The sequence below is a fragment of the Leptonychotes weddellii genome, chromosome 11 (genome assembly GCF_054177405.1).
Source record: "Leptonychotes weddellii isolate Sample4059 chromosome 11, ASM5417740v2, whole genome shotgun sequence".
Lineage (NCBI taxonomy): Eukaryota > Metazoa > Chordata > Mammalia > Carnivora > Phocidae > Leptonychotes > Leptonychotes weddellii.
In genome coordinates, this window is record NC_138379.1 from 35860846 (window position 1) to 35884070 (window position 23225).

At 44.2% G+C, this 23225-nt stretch overlaps 1 protein-coding gene, 1 non-coding gene and 1 pseudogene across 6 annotated transcripts in view; 1 reads left to right on the forward strand and 2 right to left on the reverse strand.

The window, feature by feature from the left end:
- Positions 1 to 3873: 3873 nt before the first annotated feature.
- On the reverse strand, positions 3874 to 3977 carry LOC115944025 (U6 spliceosomal RNA). Its single transcript, XR_004078592.1, has one exon. It is a non-coding gene; the product is annotated as a U6 spliceosomal RNA (small nuclear RNA).
- Positions 3978 to 4863: 886 nt separating this feature from the next.
- Positions 4864 to 6470, reverse strand: LOC102749779 (PDZ domain-containing protein 11 pseudogene; annotated as a pseudogene).
- Positions 6471 to 17751: 11281 nt separating this feature from the next.
- The window catches only part of PLEKHA7 (pleckstrin homology domain containing A7), a 208825-nt gene continuing 203351 nt past the window's right edge, over positions 17752 to 23225 (forward strand). For all 5 annotated transcript variants that reach the window (XM_081798510.1, XM_081798512.1, XM_081798515.1 and 2 more), the window contains exons 1-3: positions 17752 to 17837; positions 17953 to 18029; positions 18123 to 18180. In XM_081798510.1, coding sequence (XP_081654636.1) covers positions 17752 to 17837; positions 17953 to 18029; positions 18123 to 18180 — 221 coding nt within the window. The remainder of the gene's footprint in view (positions 17838 to 17952; positions 18030 to 18122; positions 18181 to 23225) is intronic.

Sequence of the window (23225 nt, forward strand, 5' to 3'; positions counted from 1 at the left end):
GGTCATGATCCTGGAGTCCTGGGATCGAGTCCCGCATCGGGCTCCCTGCTCGGCAGGGAGTCTGCTTCTCCCTCTGACCCTCCCCCCTCTCATATGCTCTCTCTCTCATTCTCTCTGTCTCAAATAAATAAATAAAAAATAAAATCTTTAAAAAAAAAAAATAGGAGAAGTGGCATGCCCAAGGCTCCACAGCCTTGTGAGGGCCAGCACTAGAATCTCATGCAGGTCTGACAGACCCCAAAGTCCATGCTCTTCCATAAGGCCATACTGTCCTCTTGATAGGTAAGCAGATTTTTTACAGGAGAATAATGTATATTATTGGTTATCTGGAAGCTGAACGTTTGGGGGCACGTGTTTGGTTGACTGAATTGCATTTTGATTCATCTTTGAGCATGAACTATTTTGCATTTAAGTTGCTGGCTTAGTGCCAAGCACATCAGCAGGACTATCTAGTATAAAATGAAGTCCTTCACTGTGGCTGATCAAGGGAAAGAGTCTCTGTACAAAAGCTCCTCTTATCATAGGTGGTAGTGATTTGTCCTGAGACGAATTGGTTGGAAAGGGGAGGGCCTTGGACAGGTGTCAAAAGGTGTGTTCCAGTCTAGGCTATGTTATATAACTAGTCACACAACTTGCCCTCTGTGGGCCCCAATGTCTTCATCTAAAAATGGGGATTAAAAACTCTTGCCTTGGGACGCCTGGGTGGCTCGGTCGGTTCGGCATCTGCCTTCAGCTTGGGTCGTGATCCCGGGGTCCTGGGATCGAGCCCTGCATCTGGCTCCTTGCTCGGCGGGGAGCTTGCTTCTCCCTCTGCCTGCCACTCCCTCTGCTTGTTCTCTCTCTCCCCCTCTCTCTGACAAATAAATAGGTGAAATCCTAAAAACAAAACAAAACAAACTCTTGCCTTGCCCACCTCCTAGAGATGCTGTGATTGAAAGGGGAGAAAGCACACAAACCTTTGTGTTTTAAATCCATCATATACTCCATCTGCTCAGTACCAGTTCAAATATTAGTAACTGCTCTGAGAATCATGTAAAACTTGAAAAAAAAAAAAGAATCAATTACTTCATTTTTATTAACTGAAAATTTTGCCATGATCAGGCCACAGGCTGGGAAAAATTCACATCTTGTTTTGATCAATCACAGGAGGTATCTATCTGGAATGGAACTGGCACCACATCTGTGCTCTCAGATTCAAATTGTTACTTCTTAGCCTAGTGAGTACCTTTCCTTAATTGTATGAAATGATAAATGTGAAAAAGAAGTCTGTAGGGCTTGATAGCTTGAGGTCAATAGTGGTGGTTATTAACCTCGGGAGTACATTAGAATTGCCTAGGGAGATTGAAGATCATACCAATGCTACCAACACCAATTGTATTTCTTGGGGGTAGGGCCCAGGCTTTTTTCCTTTCCTTTTCTCCCCTCCCCTCCCCCTCCTTTCCTTTCCAAGATTTATTTATTTATTTTAGAGAGAGAGAGCATGAGTGTGCGGGGCAGAGGGAGAGACAATCTCAAGCAGACTCTGCACTGAGCATGGAACCCGACACAGGGCTCAATCCCACGACCCTGAGATCACAGCCTGAGCCGAAACCAAGAGTCTGATGCTTAACCAATTGTGCCACCCAGGCACCCTTGGGCTTTTTTATTTTTCTTTTTTTTAAGATTTTATTTATTTGACAGAGAGAAACACAGCGAAAGAGGGAACACAAGCAGGGGGAGTGGGAGAGGGAGAAGCAGGCTTCCTGCCGAGCAGGAAGCCCAACACGGGGCTCGATCCCAGGACCTCGGGATCATGACCTGAGCCAAAGGCAGATGCTTAACGACTGAGCCACCCAGGTGCCCCCATCATATAGGTTTTATACATATATGTCTTGCATATATTTTTTCATTAGGATTATTCCTAAGTTGTTTGTATATTTGCTACTATTATAAGGGAGAAGAGTTCAGCAACTGATTATTGAGCTATTGATTTTGTGGTATTATCTTGGTCCTGGATTCCCTTATAATTCTAAGATTTTGGGGTTGTTTTCCACATTTAAAGCATCATGCCAAATAATCTGCAAATAAAGATAATTTTATTTCCTTCCCAATACTTAAATCTCTTATTTCTGTTTCAGATCTTACTATGTTAGCAAAAACTTCTAAAACAACATTAAATAATAGCATCACTATAGGTATGCTTGTTCTTTTCTTGTTAATGTTTTCTTATTTTAATGAGAATGTCTTTAAATGTTTCATTGTTAAAGAATGTTTCTTTTGGGGCACCTGGGTGGCTCAGTCCTTGAGCGTCTGCCTTTCGCTCAGGTCATGATCCCAGAGTCCTAGGATCGAGCCCCTCATCGGGCTCCCTGCTCGGCGGGGAGCCTGCTTCTCCCTCTCCCATTCCCTCTGCTTGTGTTCCCTCTCTCGCTGTGTCTCTCTCTGTCAAATAAATAAATAAAATCTTAAAAAGAAAAATGTTTCTTTTTCTTTTTTCTTTTTTTTAAATAAAGATTTTATTTATTTATTTGAGAGAAACACTGAGAGAGAGAGCATGAGCAGGGCAGAGGAAGTGGGAGAAGCAGACTCCCCCACTGAGCAGGGAGCCCAATGCGGGGCTTGATCCCAGGACCCTGGGATCATGACCTAAGCTGAAGGCAGATTCTTAACTGACTGAGCCACCCAGGCGTCCCTCTTTTTCTTTTTTTTTCCATCAAGATTTTATTTATTTGAGAGAGAGAGAGTGGGAGCATGAGCAGGGGGGAGGGGCAGAAGGAGAAGGAAAGCAGACTCCCCACTGAGTGGGGAGCCTGAGCCCAATGAGGAGCTCAAGGCAGGGTTTGATCCTAGGACCCTGAGATCATGATCTGAGCCACAGGCAGATGCTTAACCAAATGAGCCACCCAGGCACCCCTGTTAAAGAATGTTTCTGGGGCGCCTGGGTGGCTCAGTTGGTTAAGCGACTGCCTTCGGCTCAGGTCATGATCCTGGAGTCCCTGGATCGAGTCCCTGGATCGAATCCCGCATTGGGCTCCCTGCTCGGCGGGGAGTCTGCTTCTCCCTCTGACCCTCCCCCCTCTCATGTGCTCTCTCTCATTCTCTCTCTCAAATAAATAAATAAAATCTTAAAAAAAAATGTTTCTGAGAGAGATACTCTCAAAAAAACACATTTGGTTATTTGTAATTTTCTAATACTTTTAAAAAACTTTTTGAGATAATTATGGATTCACAGAATTTTGCAAACACAAAATTTTACTCTGCACCCAGTTCCCCAGTGGTTTATATCTTATGTAACTGCAGGACAGTAACAAAAGCAGAGCACTGACATTGGTACAATGTATATTTCTATAGTCATTTTTTTGGCTTGTGTAGCCACCATTGCAATCAAGATGCAGAACTGTTTCATCAGTACAAAGACCTCCCTCATACCATTCCTTTATGGCCACATATTTCCCCTCCCCACCACCATCCCTAATGCCTGGCAACCACTAGTGAGTTCTCTGCCTCTATAATTTTTTTTTTTTAATTTTGAGGATGTATGGTATCAAGTAATATGTGGGCTTTTCAAATTGGCTTTTTCAGCATAATGCTTGGAGGTCCATTCAAGTTGCTGTATCAATAGTTTGTTCCTTTTTTTTTTAAATTTTTTATTTATTTATTTGAGAGAGAATGAGATAGAGAGAGAGCACATGAGAGGGGGGAGGGTCAGAGGGAGAAGCAGACTCCCTGCCGAGCAGGGAGACCGATGCGGGACTCGATCCAGGGACTCCAGGATCATGACCTGAGCCGAAGGCAGTCGCTCAACCAACTGAGCTACCCAGGTGCCCTAGTTTGTTCCTTTTTATTACCAAGTAGTATTCCATGGTTCAGAGGTACCATAGTTTTGTTTTGTTTTTTAATATGGAACACTTCAGGAATTTGCATGTCATCCTTGTGCAGGGACCATGCTCCCCTCTGTATTGTTCCAACTTTAGTATATGTGCTGCTAAAGCGAGTGCTGTACCACAGTTTTTTAAACATTCACCTATTGTAGAACATTTTGTTTCCAGTTTTTGTCTAATACAAAAAACTGCTGTGACCAATCATGCACAAATTTTTATGTGAACATATGTTTCATTTCTGAGATAAATGTTCAGGAGTAGGATTGCTAGGTCATATGGTAAGTGAATATTGATTTTTTAAAAAAACTGCCAAAACTATTTTCCAGGATGGCTCTAAGATTTCACATTCCCACTAGCAAAGTGTAAGAGATACAGTTTCTCTGCATATTCACCAGCATTTGATATTGTCACTATTTTTAATTTTAGATTCTAACATAATTTTAAAAATCAGTGATGATTTTATCAAATACATATTTTGGCATTTACTGAGATAATTTTATGGGATCTCTTATTTGCTTTCTTGATGAATTGCATTATTTTATCCTTAAGTATACATATACTTTTTTTTTTTCCAATGTCACATTTTACTTTTTGCGGGGAGAGAATAGGAGGAGGAAGAGGAGGGGTAAACAGGATCTCACTGGAATCTCTAAAGTGTATGAGACTGGTAGTACAAAGATAGGAGGAGATGGCTAGGCAGATTGGATGGAAGGCCTCCAAGATTCTTTTTTCTGATTTCTATACTCTAATGAAAATGATATGACATATATGTAAGTGCCTAAAACATGGTATTCAGTAAATGTCAGTTGCTTTTCCTAGCAGGGTTCTCCACAGGCTAGGTTGTACCTAGACATCATCATCCTTCTCTTTTCCAGGAATGAGGCTCACCTGGAAAACTAGGGCACTAACAGTACAGTAGTTTGGATGATGCATTTGGTTACCTGGCTCAGTGCAGGGTCTCACTGTCTCCCTGTCCTCCCCACTCCACTCCACCAGGGATAGGCTAAGAGTAGTGTCCCAAACGGCAGCCCTGGAGCCTAGCCAGCTTTCCCCAACAGATTCCAAGTGTAGGGCTGTGGGTTGCAACTCTCCAGTGCACAGTCCTCTCCTTCTGGTGATGATACTTGTACAGAGAGACACAGACATGTGTGCTAATTTTGCTGGCTGTCTTCAGGATCTCAACAGCCTTGCTGTGCTCAGTCTCTTGGAAATCGACATCATTCACAGCTAGGGTCTGGTCTCTTTCCTGAAGTCCTGCTCAATGTGCGTCAGAGCTGGGAATCACCTTGGAAATGAAGACACCTAGCAGGGAGGCCTTTCCTCCTTGGATGTTAAATCCCAACTGAGCTCCAGGGGGCTTCTTCATCGTGATGATTGAGGGCAGAAACTGGGTCAACTCATTGTTGTAGCCTTCATGGCACACCCTCTCCTGCGGAGGAATCCCTGCTGGGGGCGGGCGGGGTGGGGGGTGGGGGGAGGGCGGCAGTTCTAACAGGCAGGTAGGAAAACTGCCAGGTAGTCATCGTAAAGAATCTGGCTGTCCACCTCCAGGGCCGCACCAGCCAGCCTCAGCCACCTCAGGCTCCGCTCACTGCCAATTCCACATATATGTTTTAAAAGGAAAAAAAATATCAAACAGTACAAAAAGGAACACAAGGAAAAGTAAGTCTCTTCCCATCACTACCACTGAAAAAATCACTTTACCTGTTTTTTGTGTTTTCATCTACTATATATATTTGTATTTATATTTATTTATGTATTAGTTTTACTGAGATAAAATTGACATATAACACTGTGTAAGCTTAACAAGTACGCGTTGATTTGATGCTTACATATTGTGTAGTGATTACCATAGTAGCATTAGCAAACACCTCCATCACCTCACATAATTACCATTTGTTTTTTTGTGGTGAGAACATTTAAGATCTAGTCTCTCAGCAACTTTAGAGATTATTGTTAACTATAATCACCATGCTGTATATTAGATCCTCAGAACTTAAAACCGGGTGTTTGTACCCTTTGACAACATCTCCCCATATCCCCTACCCTCTGGCATCCACCATTCTACTCTCTGTTTCTAGGAGTTCACCTATGAATTTAGATTCTGCAGATTAAGTGACAAGTCACAAGTGGCATGTTATGACTGAATATATATCTATATTCTATATAGATATTCTATATATTCTCTCTATATACGTCTGTATTCTCATATATAGATACCTGTATCTATATATGTCTCACAACTTCTTTATCCAGTCATCTGTTGATGGACACTTAGGTTGTTTCCATATCTTGGCTACAGTAAATACAGTTCATGCAGTTAACATAGGAGTGCAGATAGTTCTTTTCTTTGTTTTCATTTCTTTTGGATATACACCCAGAAGTGAGATTGCTGGATAATATGGCAGTTCTATTTTTAATTTTTTTAAGTTAGTTTGAGAGAGAGAGCGAGAGCGCAAGTGGTGGGGGAGGAGGGGCAGAGGGAGAGGGAGAGAAAGTCACAAGCAGACTTCCCGCTGAGCACAGAGCCCGACATGGGGCTCGATCTCAGGATCCTGAGATCAGGAACCGAGTAGAAATTAAGAGTTGGATGCTTACCAACTGTGCCATCTAGGTTCCCCTGTTTTTAATTTTTTGTGGAAACACTAGACTATTTTCCATAGTGGCTGTACAAATTTACATTCCCCCCCATGGTGCACAAGGTTTCCCTTTTCTCCACATCCTTGCCAACACTGATTATTTCTTGTATTTTTGATGGGAGTCATTCTAACAGGTGTGAGGTGATATTTCATGGTGGGTTTGATTTTCATTTTCCTCATGATTGGTTATGTTGAGCATCTTTTCACGTTATCTGTTAGCCATTTGTGGAAAAATATCTATTCATATCTTCTGCCCATTTTTTTAAAAGATTTTATTTATTTGAGAGAGAATGAGAGCGAGAGAGAGCATGGGGTGGGAGAGGGTCAGAGGGAGAAGCAGACCCCCGGCTCAGCAGGGAGCCCGACTTGGAATTCCATCCCGGGACTCCAGGATCATGGCCTGAGCTGAAGGCAGTTGCTTAACCGACTGAGCCACCCAGGTGCCCCATCTCTATGTTTTTTTATAGGAGTTTAATGGTTTTGGGTCTTAAGTCTTTAATCCATTTTAAGTTAATTTTTGTGAGTAGTGTAAAACAGGGATCCAATTTTATTTTTTCTGGATGTGATTATCCAGTTTTCCCAACACCATTCATTGAAGAGACCATCCTTTCCCCATTGAGTATTCTTGGCTTATTTTGTCAAATATTAGTTGACCATATATGTGAGGGTTTATTTCTGAGCACTCTATTCTGTTCCATTGGTCTATTTTTATGCAAATACCATACTGTTTTGATTACTATAGCTTTGTAGTATAGCTTGAAATCTGGGATTCTGCCAGCTTTTTTTTTTTTCCCTCAAGATTGCTTTGGCTATTCAGAGTCTTGTGGTTTCATATGAATTTTAGGATTGTTTTTACAATTTCTGTGAAGAATGCCATTGGAACTTCAGTAGGGATTGTACTGAATCTCTAAATGGCTTAGGGTTGTATGGACATTTTAATGATATTAATTCTTCTCATCCACAAACACGGGATATCTTTCCATTTATTTGTGTCTTCTTTAATTTCTTTCATTTAAGCCTTATAATTTTCAATGCAAAGATCTTTCATCTCCTTGGTTAAATTTATTCCTAAGAATTTCATTGCTTTTGATGCTATTGTGAATGGAGTTGTTTTATTTCTTTTGCAGATATTTTGTTGTCATTCTATAGAAATGCATCTGAGTTTTGTATGTTGATTTTGTATCCTGCAACTGTACTGAATTTGTTGATTAGTTCTAACAGGTTTTTTTTTTTTTTTTGGTGGAATTTTTAGGATTTTCTATGTACAAGATAATATCATCTGCAAACAAGACAATTTTACTTCTTCTTTCCCAATTTGGATGCCTTTTATTTATTTTTCTTGCCTAGTTGCTCTGGCTAGGACATCCAGTGTTATGTTGAATAGGAGGGCTGAAAGTGGGCACCATGGGCTTGTTTCTGATCTTAGAGGAAAAGCTTTCAACCTTTTGCAGTTAAGTATGATGTTAGCCAGAAGTTTGTTATATATGGCCTTTATTATGTGGAGGTATGTTCCTGCTGTACCCAAGTTGTTGAGAGTATTTAATCATGAAAAGATGTTGTACTTCATCAAATGACTTTTATCTTTTTTTTATTTTTTATTTTTTAAAGATTTTATTTATTTGAGAGAGCGAGAATGAGAGAGAGAGAGCACATGAGAAGGGGGAGGGTCAGAGGGAGAAGCAGACTCCCCGCTGAGCAGGGAGCCCGATGCAGGACTCGATCCCGGGACTCCAGGATCATGACCTGAGCCGAAGGCAGTCGCTTAACCAACTGAGCCGCCCAGGCATCCCTTATCTTTTTTTAAAAAAGTCTTTCTTTTAATCATTTTTTTTAAAGATATTTATTTATTTATTTGACAGAGAGAGACACAGTGAGAGAGGGAACACAAGCAGGGGGAGTTGGAGGGGGAGAAGCAGTCTTCCCGACAAGCAGGGAGCCCGATGCAGGGCTCAATCCCAGGACCCCGGGAACCATGACCTGAGCCAAAGGCAGACGCTTAACAACTGAGCCACCCAGGTGCTCCTGCTTTATCTTTTTTTATGTCATAATTGAGGGAAAGTAAAAGTATGCACACACACACGCACAAAGAAATTCATGCCACCCAAAGATAATTGCTTTGTGAAGATTTTGGTGTAGGACTTTCAGTCTTTTCCCCCAATATTTCCAGACCTTACCTAGGATCCAACAACTAAGATATCATCAGGTAGGATAATCCAGAGCCTTACTCTAGAACTATGGCTGGCATTCCTTCTGTTTACTACCTCTTTTTATTTTATTTTTTATTTTTAAAAGATTTTATTTAAGTAATCTCTACACCCAATACGGGGCTTGAACTCACAACCCCAAGATCAAGAGTCACATGCTCCACCAACTTAGCCAGCTAGGTGACCCTTTTAATTTTTTTAAAAAAATTTTTATTTTAGTTGATACACAATCTTGTATTAGTTTCAGACGTATAACATAGTGATTCGATAAGTGTATATACATTATGCTATGCTCACCACAAGTGTAGCTACCATCTGTCACCATACAATGCTATTAAAATATCTTTGGGGCACCTGGGTGTACAGTTGGTTAAGCATCTGACCCTTGGTTTTGGCTCAGGTGGTGATCTCAGAGTTGTGGGATTGAGCCCCACGTTGGGCCCTGCAGAATCTCCTTGAGACTCTCTTTCCCTCTCCCCTTGCCCCTCCCCCTTGTGCTCTCTCTCTCAAATAAATAAATAAATAAATCTTTAAAAAAAAATCTTTGACTGTATTCCCTATGCTGTGACTTTTATTTCCATGACTTATTCACTCCATAACTGGAAGCTGGATCTCCCACTCCCTTTAACCCATTTTACCCATTCTCCCATCATCCTCCCTTCTGGCAACCATCAGTTTGTTCTCTGTATTTATAGTTCTGATTTTGCTTTTTATTTGTTTATTCATTTGTTTTGTTTTTTAGATTCCACAAATGAGTGAAATTATATAGTATTTGTCTTTCTCAGTCTGACTTATTTCACTTACAGTACCCTCTAGGTCCATCCATACTGTTGCAAATGGCATGATCTCATCCTTTCTTATGGCTGTGTAATATTCCACTGTGTGTGTGTGTGTGTGTGTGTGTGTAATCTCCCCAATGTTTATCTTTCATTCTAATATGTGGTGTATCACATCTATTGATTTGCATATGTTGAGCCATCCTTTCATCCCAGAGATAAATCCACTTGATCATGGTATATGATACTTTTAATGTGCTGCTAAATTAGGTTTGCTAATATTTTGTTGATAAATTTTGCATGTATATTCATCAGGCTATTGGCCTGTGGCTTTCTTGTAGTGTTTTTTTTTTTTTTTAATTTGAGAGAGAGAGACAGAGAGCAAGCATGAGTTGGGGGGAAAGGCAGAAGGAGAGGGAGAAGCAGGCTCCTGGCTGAGCAAGGAGTCTGATGCAGGGCTTGATCCCAGGACTCCGAGATCATGGCCTGAGCTGAAGGCAGACACTTAATAGACTGAGCCACCCAGGTCCCCTTCTTTTAGTCTTCTTATCTGGCTTTGATATCAGGATAATGCTGGCATCTTAAAATGAATTTGGGAGTGGTCTCTTCCGTTCAATTTTTTTGAAAAGTTTGAGAAGGACTGGTGTTAACTCTTCTTTAAATGTTTAGTGGAATTCACCATGGAAACCGTCTGGTCCTGGGCTTTTCATTGTTGGGAGAGTTTTGATTACTGATTCAATCTTCTTGCTTGTTATTGGTCTGTTCAGATGTTCTATTTCTTCATGATTAAGTCTTGGTAGGTTGTATGTTTCTAGGAATTTATCATTTCTTCTGGGTTATCCAATTTGTTGGCATATAACTGTTCATAGTAATCTCTTATGATTCCTTGTATTTGTACAGTTGTAGTGTCCTCTTTTTCATGTCTGATTTTGAGTCTTTTTTTTTCTTAGTCTAGGTAAAGAATTGTCAATTTTGTTTATCTTTTCAAAAAAGTAGCTCTCAGTTTCATTGATCTTTTTTTTTAAAGATTTTATTTATTTGACAGTGAGAGAGAGAGAGAAAGAGCACACAAGCAGGGGGAGTGGGAGAGGGAGAAGCAGGCTTCCCGCCGAGCAGGGAGCCCGAGGCGGGGCTCGATCCCAGGACCCCGGGACCATGACCTGAGCCGAGGGCAGACGCTCAACCGACTGAGCCACCCAGGTGCCCCTCATTGATCTTTTTTATTGTTTTTCTGTCTTTATTTCATTTATTTCTGCTTTGATCTTTGTTATTTCCTTCCTTCTGCTAAATTTGGGCTTAGTTTGCTATTTTTTTTAAAAGATTTTATTTATTTATTTGAGAGAGAGAGACAGCACAAGTGGGGAGGGGCGGAGGGAGAAGCAGACTCCCTGCAGAATGCAGAGCGCAACATAGGGCTTGATCCTAGGACTCCAGGATCATGACCTGAGTGGAAGGCAGACGCTTAACCAACTTAGCCATCCAGACACCCCTTAGTTTGCTATTTTGATTTATTTTTTGACCCATTTCTTTTTTGACTCATGCTTGTTCAGGAGTATATTATTTATTTATTAAAACATTTTTTCTTAATTGAGTAAATTCTACCCTCAACATGGGGCTCAAACTTATAACCTGGAGATCAAGAGTTGCATGCCCTACTGACTGAGCCAACCAGGTGCTCCAGGAGTATTTTTTTTTAAAGATTTATTTATTTGAGAGAAAGAGAGGGAGAGAGAGAGAGAGAGCAGGGGGAAGGGCAGATGGAGAGAGAGAATCTCAACAGATTCCCCACTGACATGGGGCTCTATCTCACGACCCTGAGATCATGACTAGAGATGAAATCAAGAGTTGGATGCTGAACCGACTTAGCCACCCAGGCACCCCAGGAGTATTTTATTTAATTTCCACATATTTGATAATTTTTCAGTTTCTTCCTGTTACTGATTTCTAGTTTCACATCATTGGGGTCAGAAAAGGTACTTGGTATGATTTCATTCTTCTTAAATTTGCTAAGACCTGTTTTGTGACTTATCACATGATCTCTCTTGGAGAATGTTCTCTGTGCACTTGACAAGAATGTGTGTTCTGCTGCTGTTGGATGGAATGTTCTTTGAATGTCTGTTAGGTCCATTTGGTCTCAAGTGTCATTCAAGTCCATTGTTTCATTATTGATTTCCCGTCTGGATGATCTATCCATTGCTAAAAGTGCGGTATTGAAGTCCCCTGCTATTATTATATTGCCTATTTCTCCCTTTGGATCTGTTAGTATTTGCTTAATATACTTAGGTGCTCTAATGTTGAGTGCATATATATTTGTGATTATCTTCTTGATGAATTACCCCTTTATCATTATATAATGATCTTCTTTGTCTCTTGTTACTGTTTTCAGTTTAAAGTCTATTTTGTCTGACATAAGAATAACTACCCTGCTGTCTTTCGGTTTCCATCTTTCCATCTGGAATATCTTTCTCCAATCCTTCACTTTGAGCTTAGGTGTATCCTTACAGCTGAAATGAGTTTCTTGTAGGCACCATTTTGTTTTTTTTTATTTTAATTTAAAAAGTTTTTTTTTAGTTTATTTATTTATTATTTTTTAAAAAGATTTATTTATTTATTTTAGAGAGTGAGAGCAAGTAGGGGGAGGGGCAGAGGGAGAGAATCTTCAAGCAGATTCCCAGCTGAACATGGGGCCAGACTTGAGGCTTGATCTCACAACCCATGAGATCATGACCTGAGCTGAAATCAGGAGTCAGATGCTCAACTGACTGGCCACCCAGGCACCTCTATTTACTTTTAAGTAATCTCTACACCAAGGTGGGGCTTGAACTCACGACCCTGAGATCAAAAGCTGTATGTTCTTCAAGCTGAGCCAGCTTGAATCCATCCAGCTACTCTATGACTTTTGATTAGAGAATTTAACCATTTACCTTCAGAGTAATTATTGACAGGTAAGGACTTACTAATGCATCTTAGTAATGGTTTTCTGGCTATTTTATAGTTCATTTGTTCCTTTCTTCCTCTCTTGCTGCCTTCCTTTGTGAAATGATAATTTTCCTTAGTGGTATGCTTTGATTCCCTTCTCTTTATCTTTTGTGAACCTACTGTAGGTTTTTGCTTTGTGGTTACCATGAGGCTTACAAAAACATCATATAGATAGAACAGTCTATGCTGATAACAACTTAACTTTGGTTGCATAGAAAATCTTTACCCTTTTGCTCTCCTCCTTTTGTTTTTGATGTCACAGTTTACCTCTTTTTATATTGTATATTCACTAACAAATATTGTGTTATTTTTAATATTCTTGTCCTTCATCTTTTATGTTAGAGTTAAGTGGTTAACATACCACTGCATCACAGTTTCAGAGTGTTCTGAATTTGTCTACATACTTATCTTTACCAGCATGTGTATATTTTGATGTGTTTTCCTGTTACTAATTAGTATCCTTTTTCAGCTTGAAGAACTCCTTTCAGCATTTCTTACAAGTCAGGTCCAGCAGTAATGGACTCCCTTAGTTTCTGTTTTTCTGGGAAATTCTTTATTTCTCCTTCATTTCTGAAGGATAACTTTGCCAGATAGAGTATTTTGGTTGGTAGTTTTTTTCTTTTAGCAGTTTGAATATATCATCCCATTCTCTCCTTGCCTCTGAGGCTTCTGTTAAGAAATCTGCTGATAGCCTTATGGGGGTTCCTTGTAAGTTACAAGCGTCTTTTCTTTTCCTGCTTTTAAGATTCCTTCTTTGTCTTTGATTTTTGGCAGTTTTATTATAACGAGTCTTGGAGAGGGTCTCTTTGAGCTTCTTGAACTTGGATATCCAAAGCTCTCACCAGATTTGGGCAGTTCGCAGCCATTATTTCTTTAAATAAGCTTTCTTCCCCCTTCTCCCTCTGGAAATCTATAATTCATAAATTATTTCTTTTGATGGTATGCCATAATTCATGTAAGCTGTCTTCACTTTTTCATTCTTTTTTCTTTGTTCTCCTCTGATTGGATAATTTCAAAGTTCCTATCTTCTAATTCACGATTCTTTTTTCTTGATCCATCCTGATGTTTTTTTTTAAAGATTTATTTATTTGAGAGACAAAGAGAGAGTTGGGGTGGGAGGGCAGGGGAGAGGGAGAGTCCCAAGCAGACTCCGTGCAGAGCACAGAGTGAGACACAGGGCTTCATCTCATGACCCTGAGATCACGACCTGAGCCTAAACCAAGAGTCCGTGGCTTAACCAACATCACCACCCAGGCACCCTCTGATGATGGTTTCTATTGCAGTTTTCATTTCATTCATTGTATTTTCAGCTCCAGAATTTTTTTTTTTGGGTTCTGTTTTATTATTTCTATCTCTTTGTTAAACTTCTCATTTTGTTGATGTATTGTTTTCCTGATTTCATTGGATTGTCTTTCTGTGTTTTCCTTTAGCTCATTGAGTTTCCTTAAAACAGATATTTCAAATTATCTATTGGGTAAATTGCAGGTCTACATATTGAGATTGGTTACTGAAAGATTATTGTGATCTATGTTTCACATTCCTTGAAGTTTTGTATTGCTGTCTCCATATTTGAAGGAACAGTCACCTCTTCTAGTTTTTAGTAACTGCCTTCTTCAATGCATCTAAACTTGTGTTTTTCCTCCAGCTGTGTGCTAGAACTTCTTCGCTGGAAACCTGGACTTCTACAAAGACTCTCTCATCCATAAGTGATTGTCTAAGACAGTGCTTTCCAGGGGCTCCTGGATGAGAGGAGCTGGAGTTGATTCATGGGCCACTGCAGGGTCCACAGTGGGACCAAGGTATGTATGCCTCTTGTCCAATGCAACATGTGGGTGAGACTCTTCCCGTCCCTTGACATATGGTACTGGATCCCACAGCTCCCACAAAAGCACTTTGTCCATAGATGGATGCCAAATTATTGTTGTTGGGGGTGGGTGGGGACACAAACAAGGGATATCTTATTCAGCCATGATGCTCCCTATACATTAATAGCAGTATACCATACACTCAGTTCTGCATCTTGTATTCCACTTAATATCTTGGAGACCATTCCACATCAGTAGACATCTAGCTCATTCTTTTTTAAAAATTATTTATTTTAATTTTTAGACTTTATTTAGAGCAGTTTTAGGTTCACAGTAAAATTGAGAGGAAGGTACACAGACTTCCTATATACTCCCTGCCCCCCTGCCCTCTAAACACATAGCTTCCCCCATCATCAACATCACTTATAGAATGGTACATTATTTAACAAGGATGAACCTACATTGATACATCATAAGCACCCAAAGTCCACAGTTTACCTTAGGGTTCAATCCTGGTGCTATACATTCTATAGGTTTGAATAAATGTGTAATAACATGTACCGATTATTATAATATTATACGAAGTATTTTCCCTGCCCTAAAAATCCTCTGTGCTCTGCCTATTCACCCTTCCTCACCACCCCTGCCTACAGAACTCTTTTTCACAGAAGATATTAGCACAGAAAATGTCCATAATTTACCAAAGTGCTAATGATCCATTGATACCAATGTCATATGAAATTCTAGAATTAACAGATAACTTATATTGTAAAGAAATATATTTCACTTATTTTTTTTTCCACTGCTAGCTCATTCTTTTTAACAGCTGAATATCATCCCATTATAGGAGTATGACATAATTTAATTAGCCTGTTATTTTCTATTTAAATTGAGGCATGATTGACACATGACATTATATTAGTTTCAGGTGTACAACATAATGATTCAATATTTGTATATATTGCAAAATATCACCACAATAAGTCTAGTTAATATCCATCACCATACAAACCTGTCCTTTTCTTTTTAAAGATTTTGTTTATTTATTTGACAGTGAGAGAGGGAACACAAGCAGGGGGAGTGGGAGAGGGAGAAGCAGGCTTCCCGCGGAGCAGGGAGCCCAACACAGGGCTCGATCCCGGGACCCTGGGATCATGACCTGAGCCGAAGGCAGATGCTTAACCGACTGAGCCACCCAGGCGCCACCAAACCTGTCCTTTTCTGACAGACATTTAGGTTGTATACAGTCTTTTGTAACTATTGACAATGCTGCAGTGAATACTCTGATACACAAGTCTTTGTGTCTCTCTGTGAGTACTAATGTAAGATAAATTTCTAGTAGTGGAATTGCTAGGTCAAAAGGTATTGCATTTAAATTGTAATAGTTGTTGCCAAATTGCCTTCAAAGAGACAACCATTTTATAGTTCCACCAACAATGAATGTCTTTCTCTACAATGTACATTTTTGCCAATCTGATATCTAAAAAATAGTATCTCACCTTAATTTTAATCTGTTATTATGAGGTGATTGAATATCTTTTTTTTTTTAAAGATATTATTTATTTGTCAGACAGAGAGAGAACAAGCAGGGGGAGCGGCAGGCAGAGGGAGAAGCAGGCTCCCTGCTGAGCAAGGAGCCCAATTTAGGACTCGATCCCAGGACCCTGGGATCATGACCTGAGCTGAAGGCAGATGCTTAACCGACTGAGCCACCCAAGCGTCCCTCTTTTTGTTTGTTTAGAAGCCACTTATATTACTTTTCTATGAACTGTGTTCATATTCTTTGCCCATTTTATTATTTTAAATTAATATTTAAGAATAAAAACACAACTTTCTCATTGTCATTTGCTCAAGAACCTCCTCAAAGGCTGGAGGCCCTTTCAAACAGGTGTTCAGTGGTCCCCACAATCACACCAACTCCCTCTTTCTAACTTGTATCAGCCTCCTTCCCCAATACCACTGTCTGTCTCAAGGAAGGGCATCTTTATGGTCTCAACATCCCATACCCTTCCCATGAGCCTGTGTTTACTCTCCCATCCTCCCCCTCTGGGATGCTCTCTTCTCAGTCAATCCTGACCATTCCTTCTGGGCCCAACTGATTTCCACCTGTCTAGGATGCCTTTCTGAATAAGAGTGCCTACACTACCTAGCATCTCCTGTGAGCCTTTCCACCAGTTACAGCCTATACCGCTGGAAGGTTGGCCTTGACATCTCCCAGAGCCCAGTTTCCTCTCCTGTCTATGCTCAGCATACAGAGGTGTCAGTGTGGAGTGTGTATTGTGCACTTTTTCAGCATTTATTGAATGTGTACATGAGTCAGGCACTGCTGTAAGCACTGAGAATACGGCAGTATATGAGACAGAACGAGGTCCTGCCTCTCATCCCGCTGAAATTTTAGTGTATGTGCAGGTGGCTAATATACAACATACAAGGCAATAAACACACATGTAACATACAAGGCAATAAACACGAGGATACGAATGTCAATTAAGTGTACACAAGTAATGGAATAGATAGTGAAGGCAGAAGGGAAAGGGTCTCCTTTGGACAAAGGGGCCAGGGGAAGGATGCCCCTGGAGCTGAGATTCGAGCACAGGCCTATGAGAAGCCTCCAGCTATGTAAAGAACTTCCCAGAGGCCCTCCTAGGGGCCCAGTCTGGCGGGTCTGCTCTTCTAAAGATAGACTGAGATGCAGCAGGTCCACAGCGTCTCTTTCTGTCATTTGACAGGAATTGAAGGCAGAAGCCTACACTCCAGGTAACTTCAGGGCTCTGTGTGGTGTATGTGGGGAGAACCTGCACCCTCCTGCTTCATATCTGAGCTGCAAACCTGGGAAAATGAAATCATGCTTGACCTGACATTAATAATGGAGCACCTGCTCCAGGCCGGGGTTCATTTAATCACTTTACACCATTGTAACTTCACATCTTCACAACAATCCCCTGTGGTACTTACTAGTCACTTTATTTTACAGAGGAAAGAACAAACCGAGGCTGGCAATATGGATGCAACCTGTTTAGGTTTGCATGGTTCAGAAAGAAGTACAGTTCCCGGAGGCAGAAGGTCTGTCATGGGGGTCGGGTGGGGTTCCCTGGAGCATTCGGGGAGCACCTTGTTTCCGGAGTTTGCCCGCGGCGCCCCGACAGCGGCCCTCGGCTCCGCCCGGGTCTCCCAGTCTCAGGGGCCAAGGGGCGCGCGGCAGGCGCGCCCGGGCCGGCGGGCTGGGGGCGGGGAAGGCGCGGGGACAAAGGCCGCGGCCACCGCGCTCCGGTCGGCCCGTGCGGCGGCGAACTCCGGCGGCGGTGCTGGGACTCGAGACTCCCGGGACGTCGCCGCGCGCCGCGATGAAGCGCCCCGAGCCGCCCCCGGGGCCCGCGCAGGCAGAGCCCGCGGGCCCGCCGGCCGCACCGCCCCCTCCGCCCCCTCCCCCGCCTCCGCCCCCTCTCCCCCGCCCCGCGGCGGCCGCGGCGGCTCGGCGCTCGGCGAACATGGCGGCGGCGGCGGTCGGGCGGGACACCTTACCTGAGCACTGGTCCTATGGCGTGTGCCGGGACGGCCGCGTCTTCTTCATCAAGTGCGGCGCGGGAAAGCGGGCACGCGGGCGTGGGCGCGGGGCCTGGCGGGGTGCGGGACCGGGCGGGCGCTCCCGGAGCGGCGGCGGCGCTAACAGGTGCACCTCTCTCCCGCAGTGACGAGCTCCGCCGCACGACCTGGCTGCACCCGCGCACCGGGGAGCCAGTCAACTCGGGCCACATGATCCGCTCAGGTGGGAGCCGGGCCGGCGGGGTGGGCGGCAGCGCTCCGGGGGCGCGCGCCCGGGCGGCTCAAGTTTGACCCGACTTTTTTGGCATTTCCGCAGACCTGCCCCGCGGCTGGGAGGAGGGCTTCACGGAGGAGGGAGCCAGCTACTTCATCGAGTGAGTGACCCGGACGCCGCGCTCGCACCTGTGCGACGGGATCCGACCGGTTCCCGCCGCGCGCCCCCGCCCCCCGCCTCCCGCGCGGGTCCCGGGCGAGTTGGCGCGCACAGCGCCGCGGCCGCACTCCTGTGGGGTTTTGTGTGCCGGAGTTGTGTGGCGGGCTCCGGGAGAGGGGGCGGCGGGGTCTGCATCTCCGCGGGGGGCCGCAGTCCCGGCCGCAGACGGGGCGGGGGCCGCAAACTGCCCCCTGCTCCTGCAGTTGGGCGGGGTTCGGGCGCCGGTGTGAGGGGCCGGGCACTCCTCCCCGCCGGGGTCCGGAGCAGCACCGCGCCCGGCCGTGCCCCACCGGGAGGGGGTTGGGGGGGCGAGTGGAACTAGGAGTTGCATCCGGGGTCCGGGAACTGGGGGCTGGGAGTAGAGACGGAGGGAATCTCGTGTGGGGAGGACTTTGGCTTCGACCGGGTTCTCTGGGGTGGTGGGGGAGAGTCGGAGCCGCACCCCCTCGCCCTCCAGAGCGCGGGCCAGCGGGGGAGCGGTGGGGGTGGGGAGGGAACCCATCAGCCAATAATATTCCTCGAACACTGCGCGTCTGAGAAAGCCGGTGCTCCACGGGGACAGTCACTCCTGCCTCCGCTGGTCAAGCGGTAGTTGTTCAGAAAAAGCCCGCGAGCGTTGCGCCCCTAGCCAGGTTACCCCGGACCTGGGTCTGCGGAGATGGAATCGCGGGGCAGTACTCGAGAGGGCCGCCCAGCCGCGGGCACTGGTGTGGCCGTTACTTTCCCGCTCGGCGCGGGTACCTGTGCTGCTGCGTTTCTCTGTAACGCTCTGCGTGCTCGCCGCGTCAGCTCCCTGCGGTCAGAAGCTGCTTTTGGTCCTTTGCCCAGTGCCTGGCACAGAGTAGGCACTCGGCAAATCTTTGTTTACGGAATGAATGAACTCTCCGAGGTCTGGACGGTGGTCTGACAAGTACTATTACTTTTGGGGCATGTGAGTCAGAATTCCTTTCTTCACCCTCTGGGAACACTGCTAGTCAGTAGTGGAGCAGCCTAGTCGAAGCTCGGTGGTCACAGAAAATCCTGGATCCTCCCTCCCTAGTTAGGGCTCTTGCCTGATGTCTGAAATTCTGGTGGATGAGATTTATACAAGTGAACACCAGGACTGTGGCTGGGGTCCTGCCTCCCGTCTGTGTTTGAGAGAGAAGTCGGGGAGCTGGCTAAGACCACAGAGCCTCTCAGTCAGTGGGCCTGTCTGGCCGTATCTGCATTCATTGATATTTATTAGATTTCTCCTTGTGTGCCACACGTTGTTCTAGGCATTGGAACCATAGAAATGAAAGAGGCAGACAACGTGTGGGTGCTCATGGAGCTTGCAGTCTAGTGGGGAGAGGGAGCAGAAAATAAGTTTTGGTTTTTTTTTTTTTAAAGATTTTATTTATTTATTTGACAGAGAGACAGCAAGAGAGGGAAAACAAGCAGGGGGAGTGGCAGAGGGAGAAGCAGGCTCCCCGCAGAGCAGGGAGCCCGATGCGGGGCTCGATCCCAGGACCTTGGGACCATGACCTGAGCCGAAGGCAGACGCTTAACGACTGAGCCACCCAGGCACCCCCAGAAAATAAGTTTAAAAACCAAGAATAGTGTCAGCGGTAACTGCTATGCAGAAAATTAAAATAACATAATGTGATATCGAGTAACTGGGTGGTGGTGGTGGATTGAGAGGTCTGTGGTGGTGTTTCTGAATAGGTGACATTTAAGGTAAAATTTGAATGTCAGGAGAGACATTGTGTTGATGAGATGGCAAAGCATTTCCAGAAGACACCAGCCAGTGCAAGGGCTTGAAGGCAGAAAGAGCTTCAAGTTCAGAGTGGAGAGGCCAGTGTGGCTGGAATATGGTGAGCAAGGGAGAAGGTCACAAGAGAAGAGGTTACAGATAGGAGAGAGCAAATGGTGTAGGACGTTAGGAGCCAGGGTAAGGGGTTTTTATTTTTATTTATTTTTTTTATTTTTTTAAAGATTTTATTTATTGAGAGAGAGAGAATGAGAGACAGAGAGCATGAGAGGGGGGAGGGTCAGAGGGAGAAGCAGACTCCCTGCCGAGCAGGGAGCCCGATGCGGGACTCGATCCAGGGACTCCAGGATCATGACCTGAGCCGAAGGCAGTCGCTTAACCAACTGAGCCACCCAGGTGCCCCGGTAAGAGGTTTTTAAACTTGATTCTAAGCCCAGCGAGAAATCATGGGAGGGTTTTCAGTGGGGGGCAACGTGATTTGATGTGCGTTTTTAGAAAGATCATTCTCCCTGCTGTAGAGTGGGCTGTATGTAGGTGGCAGCTGTAGTGGGCAGGATAGTAGTAGCAGGCTGTGGCTGATGACTGAGGGGGTAGCACTGGACATGCTTTCATCTGAAGCAGGCAGATTCAGGCTTGATGATCTGGACACAGTCTGTGAGAGAAAGAGGAGAGTCAAAGAGGACTCCCAAAGATGAGCTCCTGAGTGGATGGTACTCCTGTCACTTAGGTGGGAGGGCTGGGAGGAGGAGCAGGTTTGGAGGCAGGGGTGTGGGGGGGTAGGGGGTGGGGCATGAGCTCTTGTTCTGACATGTGAGATATGAGTATGTCCACTAGTCAGATGGATGGATCCCGAAGCTCAGAAGAGAGAGGACTGCAGAGGTGTATTTGGGTATTGTAGGTGATGTTCAAGGCCACAGGATTAGTTGAACTCACCTTGGAAGAGAGCATAGACAGAAAAATGACCTAAGCCTTGGGACATAGCTGCATTTAGAGGTTGGGGAAAGAGGTGGATCCAGCAAAGGAGACTGAGAAGGTAGGAGGAAACCCAGTAGAATGAGGGGTTCACAGAAGCTTAAAGGACAGAACCTGATTGGAGTAGGTAGAGGGGAAAATATGGGGTGCAGAATGGGGTCAATAAGCATAGGTGAATCTTTCAGGCAGTTTTGTTATGAAGCAGGTTTGAGACATTAGCTGAGAATTGGGGAGGTTTTGGGTTTGAGGTGGGGGTGCGGGTGTCTGTTTTTTTAGTGGGAGAGGGTAGAGCATGTTTTGTTCTGCTGGGAATGATCCAGTAGAGAGGGAGAAATGGATGATGCAGGAAAGAGATGGGACCGTTCCTGGAGCAGTGTTTCTGACAAGGTGAGAGGGTGGGGATCTGGGGATCCTGGGTGTAGGTCTCAGGGGTCCCAGCTGGGAACAGGGCCTTTCATCCATTTGACGGGAGGGAGGGCTGCCCATGTCAGAGCCCATGCTAGGGGGCTGATAGGTTCAGTGAGGGGAGACATGGGTATTCCTGTCTGATAGTACCTGTCTTTACTGTGAAGTACTAGGCTAAGTCTTGAGTTGGGGGACTTGAGGGCTGGGTAGGACTCTGTCAGCCATTGCTGCAGTCTCCCGCCCTTCTCTCTTTTGCTCACTCTTCTGTGGTGACTCTGTGAAGTTCCTACTGATTATCCTATAGCAAGCTCTGGCTCCCCACCCCGAGGGTCCTCCCAGGCCTAGGGGAAAGCAGTATGTGACTGATCCCCTACCTTCAAAGGCCAGCCATACGGGGAGGCTGGGACACTGTGGCAGCCGACTGTATTTCCTGTCTCCTGAGACAACTTCTTGAGAGACTGAAGGGTTTGGGAGTAATTGTTCTCCTTTTCCTCACATAAAAAATGCTTTGGTTTAGTCAGCTTTCTTAGATTTGCTCTGATCATTTCTGAATGTTCTCTTTATTTATTTATTTATTTATTTATTTACTTTTGGATCCTCCTCTAATATGCCTCAGTTAGAGGGACAAAGCATTGGCATAGCTGGTTTTATTTTCCCCAGTGGATCCTTGGTCTGGAAGGTTGTGTGAGGTTTTCAAGATGCATTAGTTGCTCCTGATATTTAGCAGATGTTTGATACTCTCCAGAGTACCTATATTTCTTTCTTTCTTCCTTTCTTTCTTTCTTTCTTTCTTTCTTTCTTTCTTTCTTTCTTTCTTTCTTTCTTTCCTCTCTTTCTCTCTCTCTCTTTCTTTCTTTTCTTCAATACAGGGTTCTTTAACCCTGCTGTGCATAAGAAAACCCAGAGTGATTTTTCTTTTTTTGTTTAGTAATCTCTACACCCAACATGGGCTTGAACTCATGACCCTGAGATCAAGAGCCTTATGCTTTACCAACTGAGCCAGCCAGCCAGGCACCCCCAGGAGTACATTTCTTAAAGCAGGAAAACTCGAGCTAAGGCTGGTGCATTTTGGTTTTGATTTCTGCACTTGGGTTCAATTTTGGTGTTTAGGGGAAAAACATAAAAGGAATCTACTGCTGGTTCCCCTAATTCTAGACTTGGTGATGCTGATATCCTCTTTAAGAAGACTTCTACTCTGGGGGTACCTGGATGGCACAGTTGGTTAAGCATCTGCCTTTGGCTCAGGTCATGATCCCAGAGTCCTGGGATTGAGCCCCAGGTCGAGCTCTGTGCTCAGCCGGGAGCCTGCTTCTCTCTCTGCCTGCCACTCCCCCTGCTTGTGCTTTCTGTCTCTCTCCATCAAATAAATAAATAAAATCTTTTTAAAAAAAGAATATCCTTAAAGTGAGGTGCCTGGGTGGCGCAGTCGGTTGAATGTCCGACTCTTGGTTTCAGCTCAGGTCGTGATCTTAGGGTCGTGAGACTGAGCCCCACATCAGGCTCTGTACTCAGTGTGGTCTGCTTGGGATTCTCTCTCCCTCTCCTGTCTCCCCCGCCCCCGTTCAGTTCAGCGGGGAGTCTTCTTCTTCCTCTGCCCCTCCCCCTGCTCATGCTCTCTTCTGCTTTTTCTCCCTCAAATAAATACATAAAATCTTAAAAAAAAAAAAACTTATACTCTAAAACTTTTCCACTTTCCCATGAGTCTCTTAGCCAAGTAGCAAGATATAATACTAATGGAGATAATAGTGTCATTAACAGCAGCAGCAATAATAGTAGTAGCAATTATGTAATTGCCTCATCTTTTCCAGTTTTTGAAAAATGCCAGGAACTGTTTTATCACTATTATGTGATTTAATTCTCACAACAATTTGATGAGGTAG